The sequence below is a fragment of the Pogona vitticeps genome, chromosome 3 (assembly GCF_051106095.1).
Source record: "Pogona vitticeps strain Pit_001003342236 chromosome 3, PviZW2.1, whole genome shotgun sequence".
Classification (NCBI taxonomy): Eukaryota; Metazoa; Chordata; class Lepidosauria; order Squamata; family Agamidae; genus Pogona; species Pogona vitticeps.
In genome coordinates, this window is record NC_135785.1 from 204,546,539 (window position 1) to 204,560,608 (window position 14,070).

Here is a 14,070-nt window from a genome sequence, read left to right on the forward strand (position 1 = left end):
CAAATCTTCAGGCTTTAGTGAAGAGTCATTTCCCAGCTAAAAAGAAGTTGCTTTAATAGGATTTCATCAATTTAAATACAGTCTGTTAACCCAGCACTTCCCAATTCTTACGTAAGTTATGCCACATGACACAGCCTTTTCTTCAGTTCTTTATAAACAAGACGCACGTAACCTGTCCAAATTTTTCCTGTCCCCCCCCCCCAACTGCTGATCTTTCAGTGGCCAAGCGCCCAAACTGTTCTCCTGCTGCATATTCTTAGGTCCGGTGGCCAGCTTCAAAAACCCCCGATCTTGCCTTGCTGTCAACAACCACAGGACCCAAGGCCAGAGCAGGGCTCTTCAGCCGGCCATTCCTCCCCCCATCCCACCAAAAGTATATGAGGGAGGGCTGCTCGGGTGTGTGTGTGTGTGTGTGTGTGTGTGTGTGTGTTTGTTTGTCAAGAGAACGGCCAACGTTGAGACGCGATCCATGCGGTGACCACCACGCCGGGGGAGGGCTATTCTCGCCTCGACTAAAGGCCTACATATCCCCATTGGGTTTCCTCTCCAGACACCAAGGCCTATGCTACCCCTCCCTCAACGACCGAAAAGAAAAGGTAACGTTCCCCTTACTTAGTAAGGTGGTGGTGGGGCCCGACCCTCCTCCCTCCCACTACTTCCGGTGGGGGCGGTGGCACAATGCGGAAGCGGTGGGCCTGCCAGAGAGGAAGTGAGGCAACCGCCTCAGGCAGCGGCACCAAGAAGCGCCCCTGGAGGTGGCGGAGGAGCCGGTAAGCGAAGCCGAACCGAGAGACGGGCTGGAGAAAGACGTCAAGGGAGAGCCTCCGGGTTCCTCTCCGCGGCTCTCCCTCCCACCTCCTTCTCCGAGTCCGGTTTTGGGGTTGGTGTTTTCTTTTTTGGTCATAGCAAGCCTGCCCTTCCTCCTAAGCCCTGCCGTCGTCAGGAGGCGAAACCACCCTTCCCCGGGCTGGCGGAGCGGTTGAAGAGAGAAGGGAAGCCGTTCCCTCAGTACAAGATGGAGGATTCGTGAGCCGCGGCGACACCCAGACGGCTCGCCGCCAGTTTTGTCTCCGTCAGTCTCGGAGAGGGCGCCGGGGATTCGAACCGGATCGTCCCCTGTCCTTCGCCGGTTCCCGGAGCCTTGGCAAGGCTGGCACCCACCCCCTTTTTGTCCGGCTAACCGTGCATCGAAGAAAGCCTGGTGCTCTTGTTTCCTGGAGCCCCATATAAAGCGGGCAAAAGGCGAGCCTTTCCCGTTGCTGTTCTCCCCCACGCCACCCCGCCCCGACTTCTCGCCAAAGGTGGAGCAAAATACCTTTTTTTTCCGCTTCTCCGTTGGAGCGAAGGCGGGGACTGGGGGGGGGGGGGGTCGCAGGCGTTGCTCCAGAAAGTGGCTGAGCCCCCCTTGGATGGCACTTGGGAGAACGGGGGGGTCACTTTTCAAAAAGGAACGCGAGGGCAGGGGAATGAGGAGAAAATGGTCAGTGCAGGCAGCCTTTGGGAAAGAGTGGCCCTCAGTATCCTTCATTTTAATATACTATTCCCCAGTTACTGTTTTCATTGCGAAAACTGTTGCTTGGGATCATTCTACCATTCCCTGCTGGGCCTCCGTTACTTCTGCCATTACTAATCAGATTGCTGTCCCTTGTGTTTCATTAAGAAATCGATTTCCATACTTGGTGGTGCGGGGGTCGTCGTGTTATGTACGGCAAGGGAATACCTAAATGGTTATTGAAAGCAGAGACATTGGTTAATAATGTGTTATGTCTCACTTCCCTGTGCCTTGCTTATTTAACAAATGGATTTTTGTACACTATTAAAAATATCAGTATGTGGTGCTAGAGACAAGTTGTATGTGGAAATAATTCATAAAAGGAGATATGTTGGGGTACTCTATTTGCTTGGGGTTGGTAAATAGCAGATGCTGCATGGTTTGGAGGAGGTACTACTAAGAGCCCCATGTCTTTTTCCCCTTGCTGGAAAGATTGCCTGTGTGCTCCTTGACAACTTTCCACTCTTAAAATAATATCTTGCCCTCGGTTGAAATAGAAGAAACTACTGTCCCACTGCGGTGTTGAAGTGAAAATCAGCTGCTACTTCAGTTGGTTTCTACAGTTGAGATGTAAGGATGCCATCCACTCTTTTGCTTTAGGCAGCAAAATGACTTAGCTTGGACCTGTTGGTACTTGTAGCAAGGACATATCTGTAAAGATTCTTCACAGATACTTGTAGCAATGACCTTTATACAGCCCATACCCTGCTTTATCATGAATGGTTATTAAGCAAAACTAGCTTTTGGTTTTCTTTCAGTTTAGATACATTTCTTTTTGTGGTTCATTTTTGAAGGATTTATTCTGGGAGATGTGCTGTCCATTTACATTTCACATGGATGAAGAAACAGTGTTGGAGAATTTGGTGATAAATGTCTTGGTTTGAGAAAAGGTAGCTGGAAGTGCTTTTCTGAAAGCAAATGTGTTTGAAGATAGACATATTGTACCAGCTTGTTTGCTGAAGTAACATGCTACAGTATAACTCTTCCGAGTTAGTGTGCTTGATGAAGAATATGCCAGTGGCAAATTGGAATAAATACTGTGCTGTTAGTAAATCTATTCAGGAGCAAACACATTTTATATAGTAAACTTGCCCATGATGTTTGTCAGACATAATAAAACTGTTCAGATGTTAGTACCTCTTCTGCATGGAGCTGATTCCTTAATGTCCTATAGAAAGCTTGATGTGTAGTAGTAATGGGCAGTAGAAAAATGGAGTACATTTTCTTAAAAATGGAGTACATTTACTCCATGAAATGGTGTATATTTTCTTATTTAAATTCCTCGGGATGTATTCTAGGTGCTGCTGCTGCTTCTGAATGGAGGCACCTGTTAATCTGATTAATATAAAGATATTTTAATATATTGTGATAGTTTTATTTTATGAGATTGTTACTGTTCTCCTGAAGCAATGTTTTGATTTATTTTCTATATTTGCCTCTACAGAAAAAAAAGTCACAGCAGCAAATGTGATAGAAAATTGAAACAGTGTCATAATAACTGAACTTAAATGGTAAGGAAATATAAAAATAGCAGATAAATAAATTAAAAAGTTAGCACCTGAAAGTCTGTTAAAAGGTATGTTTCAGCTGATCATTTAAAAATAAATAGTGATGAGGACAAATAGGGCTTTTGGTATAAGGTTTGGTTTTCTTAGCACTAGCACAGAAAATAGCCTTCGTCTTGATGCCTACTTACCAAATTTCAGAAACTGAGTGCAGTGGGAGTTTGGTAGACCCCCTCACAAATTTAACATCTATATGGTAGATATCTTCCTCAAGTTGCAAGAAAGGCAAAATATGAATTAATTATTGGCTGAAATCCTGTTGTGCAATTTAGAATAAAGCTGATCCCAAGGCAGCCTCAGGACCTTTTTCAAAAAAATTTAATTACTGAAAAATTCTATTGGCTGATATCATCAGCCCTATGTGACAAAAGTTAAAGCAACAGAATTTCAGTCAGTGAATATTTTGTCACAGAGTCGGAAGGTTTAGGGTCTGAACCAACATGGTGTCATGGTTAGAGTCAGACTGAGAATTGGGAGATCCACGCTGAGCCATGAAATTCACTGGGTGATTTTACTGAGTCTTGTTTTTCCTAACCTGACATAGTGCATAGGATTCTTGTAATGATTAAATGGGGAGGAAAGACATGTATTCCACCTTGAACTCCTTGGAGGAAAGGCAGGATGTAAAAGTAATTCATAAATAATAAATGCTCAAGGAATTTTGAATTGAGCTCAGAGACGGTTGGTTACCAATGTGATTTATACAGGGTCAGATCTACCTATTCCAGTTAACTTCCTGGTATTCTGGACCAGCTAAACATCTTGAATTATCCTAGAAGGCAACCTACATAGAACACATAATCTGAAGTGGCAGTAACTAGGACATGAGTGCTTAAAGCCAGTTGCATTAAATAACTTGATACTTACTTGCAGCCTTTATCTCATTTTACCTGTGACTATTCGTATTTTCCATATAACTGAATATCTGTTACTACTATTCTGAATTAGATTCTTTCAACTGATTATGAAGCAATTTCTTCACATTTATGCACTGACTGTTGATTGACAAGCTTATAGAAAAAAACAGATACCAGCTGTGGACACAAATGCAAAATATTGCAGCTCTGTCACTTGAATATTAAGTTGAGCAGTTAGTTCTACACTGGTTTGGAGTGAATGTTTCTGAATGATAAGAAGCACCTATTAATCAATTATTAATTTTTAAAAACATTTTGTTTCACAGTTCTACCACTGACAAAGGAAAAATGGCATTCAGTAAAGGTTATCGAATCTATCATAAATTGGACCCACCACCATTCAGTGTGATAGTAGAAGCCAGAAACAAGGAAGAATGTCTCATGTTTGAATCTGGAGCTGTGGCTGTTCTCTGTAAGTGTACGAATTCTGATGGCTTACTTAGTACAAATCATAGTAGAGAAACATGGAAAGAGATTAAGAACTGGAGTTTACTGTATCTGTTTTGCAGATACAGTCGTTGCTGGGTATTTTCTAGTCTTTTACCTTACAAAGTGTTTTACATTGCCACATTTTTCAGGGTCACGCTTAAAAGCATAAATTAGAGTGATGTCTGAAATAAGTCATCTTTCAGACAGTGACTTGCAGTAACTTTGGTATGGTTTTTCAAACACAAAAGCAAACTAATTTAGAATGGTTGTTGTGGGTTTTCCGGGCTGCTTGGCCATGTACTTAAGGTTTTTCTTCCTTACGTTTCGCCAGTCTCTGTGGCCGGCATCTTCAGAGGACAGGAGGTTGCTTTGTCCATGTGCTTAGAATAACATGTTCTAGATACAGTCACTGATCAACAGCCTTAATTATGACTTGACATTTTATGTCTCACTCCCATCTTGATTGGCATGAGCAGTGGTTTGCAGTTTGAGACATCACACTAAACCCTTGTTTGGCTTCTTTAAACATATATTGGTGAATCTTGTGGAAATGTTTAAGCATATTTTGGTGTGAACTTACAGAAAAGTCCCACTGATTCAAATAGGCCTCCTCTAGTTTTGACTTGCAACACTAAAGCGAAGTGTTGTCTACATATGTCTGCATAATTGAACTGATTTGTATTAATTTTCTATAATCGAAATGTCCTTTTTTTAAAAAAAGCAAAGGGCAATTTAGTTTTGCCAAATTTTGTTTTTATTATTGTTGAAGTGCAAAAATGATACATGTTGGCCACTAAAGCTGGTGCCTTGATAATATGACTTTGTTACATTGTTGTCACAATCAAAATCCATAGTGCAAGATTGCTTGATTAGTAGAAAAGTGGAAACAGAACATAAATGAAGCATAACAGTGATGTGCTTGACACTCATAAGCTATAGCTGAAAATGTTGAAACACTATAGTATTTGAAATCCAGTTGCTTGGCATAGTAAGTTGCAGTAGAGGAAATGGGCCTCCTCTAGTTGTGACTTGCAAAACTAAAGTAAATTGTAGTTAGAGTAGGCCCATTTGAATTAACAGAATTGACTGAGGAGTCAACTCACAACATTCCCAGTGAAAAGCCCCTCCAAATTCCCAGTGATTCAATGGGACTATTATAATGCAACTCACTACAATAAGCAACAGGATTTAAGTCACTGAGGTGTGACTATATTGTGACCTGACCAACAAATAATGGAAACATCAAAAATTTTAAGTGGTAGTGATGCTTTGCTAATGACCATAATCATAGTAATACTCTGTTAAGAGCAACCAATTGTTAAGCAAAAAGCTAGAAGAGAGTTAACAACAATAATCTTAGATCTGCAGACCTGGAAGGGAACCTATGGATCATTGAGTCCAACCGTCTCAAGGAAACACAGTGGGGAATCGAAGTTCCAACCTCTGACTCCACATCCAAATCTCTAAACCACTGCTCTATCCAGCAGTGTTCATGGGGAAGAAAAAAAGGAATATATTTTACTATAACAAAGCTTCAATCTGCATTTTGTAGCAATCTTAAAATGGGGAGGTGTTGCTCAGACATCATGTCATTAAACTATCCTTGATGTAAACAAAATCTGAGATTTTGCCAGAGAGTATAGCAAAACATTTAGGTCTTCCCTTTTTGGAAAAAAATATTAAAAAGCAGTTATTTGAATCTACCTCTAATGATAATTGGAGTGTGCAGGTCTCTTGCAGGAAGAGCAGGGTAGAGGAAGACAGTAATCCTCGTATTAGCAAAGCTGGAGATCCTGTGTAATGCACTATCTAAAATTAAAGTCATTAGAAGATAAATTGGATAGTCTTACCTACTTTTGAAGAGTATGTTTAATCTCCTTAGTCACTCCCTTCAAGTTGGTTAGTTAGATGATATAAAATTGTGTCTTCCCTTGTTCCCCATCTTCAATATATCAAACTACAGTATTCTCCAAAGCTGATAAAACAAATTTAAGGTAGATTGTTATTCTATGCTCATTCATCAAAACCCTTCTGGCTAATATGTTTGTCAGAGGAGGAGGTTAGTATGTTTGTTTGTTCTTTACTTAAAGTTTAGGAGCTAGGGGGAAAAAGATACTCAGTACATTGAAAAATGTGCAGCCTTTAGTTCTGGCTTTTTGTGAATTCTCAATAGGTGTAGCTTAGGATATTTTTTAAATTTTCCTCTTGAATTAGTGACATGTCTACGAGCAATTTTAGTGAAGGACAAGAGGCTTCCAAAAAAGAATTAATTCTGATATTCTATATATGGTATTTATGAGCAAGCAGCTTTAACAAATCTCTCCTTAGTAATTCTACTGAGATAGGGGTTTTCTACTAGACTTTATATCATGAAAAGAAGATAAGCTTTCCCCCTTCGCATTTAAAGGAAAGCAGGGTATGGGATGGCAGCCTTGCCTGGCTTATCTGGTACAAAATGTCAGTGTGTTATGGATGTATCATGAACCTTAACATTTACCACATTGCTAAGAATTGGCAGCTCTTAATATGAACTTAGATTTAAAATGTATTTAATACGTCTGTTAATGCATACTTAATATCTGCAGTCAAACATTTAAATTATGGATGTAGCTAAGTGAAAGAATAAAGTCTCTAGGGCTGGCATAACCCCTCTTGAATATAACTGGAATTTGTTCTGGGTTTTTCGGGCTCTTTGGCCGTGTTCTGAAGGTTGTTCTTCCTAACGTTTTGCCAGTCTCTGTGGCTGGCATCTTCAGAGGACATCTTCAGAGGACCGTTCTCTGAAGATGCCAGCCACAGAGACTGGCGAAACGTTAGGAAGAACAACCTTCAGAACACAGCCAAAGAGCCCGAAAAACCCAGAACAACCATTAGATCCCGGCTATGAAAGCCTTTGCGAATATAACTGGAAGTGTTTAGAACAGGAAAGAAACATTTTCAGTAGAGGAATATATGGTGCATTTATATGCACCATATATTGTCTTTAAAAGACAGTGGCTTCAAAATTAGTAGTAGACTCACTGAAATCCTGATTGGGAAGTTAGTTTACTTCAGTAGATGCTTTCTTTTTCTTGGAGACAAACTTGCCAGACTGCTATCTTGATAAAAAATATAAGAAATGTATGACAAATGGGATCTGGCATTACTAAACATACAAACATAGATTGTAGAACATTTAATTTTTTTACAACTGCTCTCTATCCAAATTAATGTTATTTAATTGCTGAATACAAAATTTGTTCTAAAAGAATCTGAATGGTTCTGAACACTGACCTGATTTATGTCATTCCTTTAAAGTGGGCTTTAAGTTAAATGTACCATCATTACTTGAGCTTTACTGAACTTAAAAAGTAGCAGTAATGATTGGATAGCTACATTGAAGAGACTATGCTCGTTTTATTCTTCCAACTCAAACCGTCTGATACAGATATATTGCTATAAATCAGATTCTTAAAGGTATATTAATCCATGTATGCTTGAAGAACTGAATTATGGGCAGCCTTCAGCATTGTAGTAGGAGGCCACACAATGTATTTTTCCTATTCTCTCAACCATCATGAACCCCAAAATCTGCACCAAAGAGCAGATTTCGGTGATGCTGCTGGCTGCAGGAGGAGGAAAAAAAAATCAGTTCACTGATTGGCCCAGTTCTGTCAATGAATGGACACAATACATTTTTAAGATTATCTTATTCAAACTGTTATAATAGCAAAGTAAAGGTGGTATGGGGGACTCAAAGGTATATCACAGACATAATTTCAACATTTTATAATAGTGGCTAAGCACAAACAGCAGCTAGAAATGTCTTTCATTGTCCATTATTGATTAATCAATATCTAGAACATCAAGAACCACCACTTTACTTGTTAAATCCTTTTAAATAAGGCTGGAAATTGCAATGCTAGAACGAGACTTGTATTAGCTGGCATGCTTATAACATTACAGATTTGTTCCGCCATCTTCTGTAAGTCTGATTACTGCTACTGAATGGGAATCTCACCATCTCTCTTGCTCGCTGTGTATAACGATTCTGCTTTATCATGCCTGCAAGATCTTGCTTTAACACAGCAGGATTACAAGAAGACCAGTGTTGCTGTCATTAAGTAAATAAAAGGAAATTCCTTACATCCTACGAACACTCAGAATCATTATTTAAATACATATCTGCTCTTTTGGAAATACTTTTTTTAGCTTATTCTTGCAGTCTCAAAAGCATCTACTTGCTAAGTGGAGAGGTTTTCATTTTTTGTATGCAACAATTAATCATTGAAGATGAAAATATTTTATTTCATATATATTTGTATAGATTGATTGAGTGCCAAAAGTAATTCTTCTGCTCTTAGATTATGAACTGGAAAATAACTTGAATTGTCCATGTTTTCCTTTCTTGTGCTTTGGTTCAAACTGTAAACATCAGATCTGTGTTTTTATGGACACTTTGCCTTAGGCTTATAAGCTATTGATACAAATAGCAATAGAACGGTCACAGTTTGTGGTATTGTTATGGTGCTTTGTGAACTGTGCTGGAAGTACTGTACAGTTTTTTCCCCAGTAACTTAGATAATATGATTTCTTGTAACTGTCAGCAATCATGCAAGGAAGGAGCTGATCTAGCAGGAGGAGGCAGGACAGGATGTTGCAGCAGCCTTAATAGCATCCTGTGCATAGTAGACAGATGGACAATGACACAAATGTTTCAAGATTAGAAAGAAAGCTGACTGGGTTTTTGTTTTGCCTAAATAGATAGACTCTTTACCTCAGTCCTTCTGAATAAGCCAGTATAATTTCCTTTCCTATCTTAAAAATACAGAAAGACAAATAATTTTTCCCCAGTGTTTTGACCAGTTACACCTACTATTACTTCACACACAGTAATTAGTTAGTCTTTTAAAGTATCCAGGATTCCTTTATTTACCAGTAGCAAAACTACCCTTCTTTGCATGAGTAAGAATAGCCATTATAGGGCAATATATTAAAGGTTTCAACCAACATGTAAAGGTGATAGACTGTTTCCAGTTGTGAACTGTGTGACTTGTAGCATGTCTCCTACCTTCTGTAGGAGGCATAGCTTTTGATCTGGGCCAGTTAAACCTTGCCACCCCCTTAACATATCTTGGAGCTGCTTCTTTCCATTTGTTTGCATGGCAGTGGCTTTCAGGAACTGGCATAGAGCCAGTTATAGTTAATATATTAGAACCATAACTCAAGGTATAATTGTTGGAGAATGCAAAATTATCTTTCTCTCTGAGATGTGGCTCCTAGCTCCTGATTTTGGTGCTTTGTTTGCTTTCAGTCTTGGATGTTTCTAGCTTGGACTCAGCTACTTCTATTGTAACTTTTCTGCCTTCTGCTCTGGAGTCTCATTTGCTCCCTTTCCATTTTGCTTGCTGATTTTTGGCAAGCTGGTTTCTTGCAGATTACTTTTAAGAGTAGATATTGTTCTAAGTAGTAGTTGTGTCGTGTTTAATGATGTCATCTGCTAGATTATTAAATGTGGTACTGCAGGTTACAGACACTCTTAAATTGAGCAATCTGCTACCTAGTGACTGAAAATAAACCTGGAGGATACAGACGAATATAAATGTATTACATTTAGTGTGTTTTTGAAATTTAATAACACAAAGGTACCCATTCTTCAGATGGCCTTAGTATAGGTGGCAAAAATCTGCTATCCAAGTCTTGGAGCTGTGACAGAAGTGGACAGATAGAAACCCATTCACTTTTATTTTCATAACTGATAATTTTTAAGTAGCTCTTCAAATACTGTATATAAATATTGTGCCTCAGAATTCACAGAGAGCCCCCCCCCAAGGCTGAATTCTGGAAATGAGATCCCAAAAATAAGGAGTCTTCAGAGCAGTCCTTCCTACCTCCATGCTCTTGCCAAACCACTTCTGTTTTGAAAAGCAAGGAAATTCACTCAGTGGACTGTTGAATTCCCAAGGACTTCTGGGACACACAAAAGTTCATGGGAGGGCTGTTTCCATTAGGCTGTTCCATCCACAATAGCGCTACCCTCTCATACACCTGGAAATCCCATCCATAATTATCAGGCATGCATTCAATATACAGTCATGTGAAAAAGAAATACAACCGTCTTTGAATTCTATGGTTGTACGTAGCAGAACATAATAAAAATCATCTGGTCCTTAGCAGGTCTGAAAATTAGGTAAGTACAACCTCAGATGATCATTTACTCAAGGGCATTTTGTGAGCAGTACCTGGCTGCTCCTTAGCCTCTTAATTCCTATGGAAGCAGTAAGGATGTACTTAGTTTTTCACAAATGGCTTCTCCATTTTAGTTTTTTTTAAAAAATAAATCATGACACAGTGTAATATGTCATGTGTCATTGTTCATCTGAGTTTGTATTTACCTAATTTTCAGACCTGCTAAGGACCAGATGGTTTTTATTATGTCCTGATATGTAAAACCATAGTAGAAACGTCCCCTTTTCAATTTTCTGTAACAACAAAAAACAATCAAGCCAGTTCCAACATTTTGTAATTATAGGGTACTTACAAGGCTTTATTATTTCCTTCTTCTGGGAATGCTCTGGGACTGGCTCTTCTCCAGAGAGGCACAGTGGGAAATTGAACTCCTGATTTCTGGTTCGGTAGCAAGGTATGCAGCTCAGTGAGCAATCTTGCCTGCTTGATTTTCCTTCTGCATGCAGTAAAAAAACAATAAGATTCTGGCCGCATATATTTAATACTAGTATGAAATACTTAGATACCCTGGATCTTTAAACTGTTTAGAGAACAAAGAACTATGAAAGTAGTTCTGGCTATCAAAAGGGGATCAAGACCATTTTAAAAACAGTAATGTAGTAGATAGACATGTTAATCTGTTGTAATAATTATGCCAGAAATAGTCATGTGGCATCTATAGGCGTAACTAAGGTAAAGGTAAAGGTTCCCCTTGACAATTTGTCCAGTCGTGTCCAACTCTAGGGTGCGGTGTTCATCCCCGTTTCCAAACCATAGAGCCAGTGTTTGTCCAAAGACAGTATCTGTGTGTGCGACTAGACACCGAATCCCGTTACCTTCCCACCATGGTGGTACCTATTTATCTACTCGCATTTGCATGCTTTTGAACTGCTAGGTTGGCAGGAGCTGGGAGAAGTATCGGGAGCTCACTCCGTTGTGTGGATTTGATCTTATGACTGCTGGTCGTCCGACCTTGCAGCACAGAGGCTTCTGTGGTTTAACCTGCAGCGCCACCACATCCCATAAGAGTAACTAGTTCTTATAGTTTTATAGGTTTTTGTGTGTCTAAACATACTTCTTCATATTATTAGAATGGCCATGTATCTAGGCGGAGTATAAGTTTAGCCAAGCTAAAGTCAAGCTAAGAGACTTTTCAAAAGCAGTTTGGGCTAGGATACAGACATAGTGCTTACTGCTTGAATTCCCTGTTGCACCCAAGTTCTTGGGTGTGCCTAAAGTAGTTCTTCAGAGTTCTGATTGTTGTACCTTGGTATTTGTAGTGAAATATAAAAGTATATATGGGGTTGTAATAAATGGTTGGTTCAGATGAGAACTATATGTATTGTAGAGAAAAAAAAGTCTCACAATTATGCAGTTATATAAATCAAATTGTTTGTTTTGCTGCTTAAATTTTCAGAACCAGGAAATGGAGCAATTATAAATTTTATTCAAAAGCAAAATTGTTTTGTCAGAGCTCTTAATTCATAACATTTATTTAAACAGCATCTGCAGAGAAAGAAGCAATCAAGAATATGTATTCCAAAGTAATGGATGCGTATGGACTTCTAGGTGTGTTAAGATTAAATCTAGGTAAGTATAATATCTCAGTTGGTATGGTGGGCCTTCTTCCTCTTCGTTTGTATTATTCTTGCCTTCTTTCTGTTGATAGCATGATCTGTATATGACTGCCATGTTACAGGGCAGGAAACTAATGGCTCAGTCTGTATGCATAGCAAGATATTCTGGCTTTTGTTATTTGTTGGGATTTTCTGAACAGCCACTTGTCCCCTTGCACTACAGGAAAACTTTTGAAACATTGGTGTCTATTAGATATGGCACAATGGAGTGGGTTTAGGGTTGAGTTGCCATTGACACATATTTTTGAGCGAGTGCAATTAACTGCTTAGCTTAGGCAGTGTACTCCTGCCTGTTCCAAGTTACATATTATCTTCTGTTGCCTTTAATCCCATCAGGCACGGAAGAATGCTTTGACAGATGGATATTTTTTTCTAAGTTTCTAAAATGTTGTTGTAAGGTTTACAGTAGCCTATTTCTTAATGCATATTCTATTAGTAACAATTAAAAAAATGAGAAGCAGTATGTTCATTCTAGAACTAGGTATAGTGACATCCCTGCATTCATTCTTTTAAAAGGCTATCCGTAATCCTAATGTTTGTGTAGTTTATTCTAGCTAATTGGCAAAGTATTAGGGTGTATCTTTGTTTTGCAGTTGTGTGTGTGACTGGGCATATGACCAAGACATGCCTTGACACCTTGAGTTAGCTAGAGCAAGTTACGCAAGCCTGTTGTGAACATTAATGGGATTCTGGCAGCTATTTCAGTTTTTATGGAAATTTTATGGGCCAAAGAAATGGACTTGTCCATGAAAGCTCACGTTAAAATATAGCGGTTAGTCTTTAAGGTGCCACAATAATTTTGTCTTCTGTATTTTTTTCCTATTTTTGTTTTTGTTTTGCCTAATATGAGAATTCAGTAGCTAAAATGTCTCATCCACTGAAGTAAGTTTTTAGAGTTATGCAAATTGGTTAGTGAAAGTATGTCTTGTGAAAGTTTGAAATACACCAGTTGTTAAGTGACGTTTATTTCTTCCAGGGGATACATTGCTACATTATTTAGTCCTTGTCACCGGATGTATGTCTGTGGGAAAGATACAGGAATCTGAAGTTTTTCGTGTCACTTCCACTGATTTAATATCTTTGCGAGTTGACCCATCAGATGAAGAACGGATCTCTGAAGTGCGCAAAGTTTTGAATTCAGGAAACTTTTATTTTGCATGGTCTTCTACTGGTGTTAGTTTGGATCTTAGTCTAAATGCCCACCGTAGCATGCAGGAACAAAGCACTGATAACAGGTTCTTCTGGTGAGTTGTTTATTTTAGCAGTTCTGGCACATCATCTATACATCTATCTTTTGAATTGTCAAATATTTGTGTGTGTGTTTGTGGTCACTGCTGTTTGTGTTAAGATACTCATTAAAATTTCACTTTCTTGATATTACATTTCTGCATATAAAATCATGAAGTAAAAATGTGAGGAAAATACCAATAAAAGAAGAGACAGGAACTTGATTGCTTCCTGTTATTCTAAAGACTAAGTCAGTAAGAACAGCCCTGCTGTCCTGAATTGTGGGTAGACGTTCTGTCCTTAAACATGAGGACATACAGTATCATTTAGAAGAAAGCTGTTTGTATCACTGTTATTCAAAATTCTGATACTGAGACTGTGTTAAATGTATTTAGTTCAAAAACTAAAGGAAAATATTTGCATTTGCATTTGATAAGATATAATAGATTCATTGTATTCATTCTGAAATAACCCATTCCAGTTAATAAACAAGAAGGAACGAAACCTTTTGCAAATCACATTTAGCTGTTCGGGGA

The 14,070-nt window shown here is 38.9% G+C and overlaps 1 protein-coding gene across 39 annotated transcripts in view; it reads left to right on the top strand.

The window, feature by feature from the left end:
* Positions 1–220: 220 nt before the first annotated feature.
* The window catches only part of SYNJ1 (synaptojanin 1), a 69,385-nt gene continuing 55,535 nt past the window's right edge, over positions 221–14,070 (top strand). For 14 of the 39 annotated variants that reach the window (XM_020796256.3, XM_020796255.3, XM_078388927.1 and 11 more), the window contains exons 1-4: positions 677–770; positions 4,301–4,446; positions 12,174–12,260; positions 13,284–13,551. In XM_020796256.3, coding sequence (XP_020651915.3) covers positions 679–770; positions 4,301–4,446; positions 12,174–12,260; positions 13,284–13,551 — 593 coding nt within the window. In that variant the 5' untranslated portion in view covers positions 677–678. Of the gene's footprint in view, positions 597–666; positions 881–1,166; positions 1,302–2,103; positions 2,123–2,996; positions 3,064–4,300; positions 4,447–12,173; positions 12,261–13,283; positions 13,552–14,070 lie in introns of those variants that run through there. The other 25 variants (XM_020796245.3, XM_078388919.1, XM_078388922.1 and 22 more) reach the window with 8 other exon arrangements.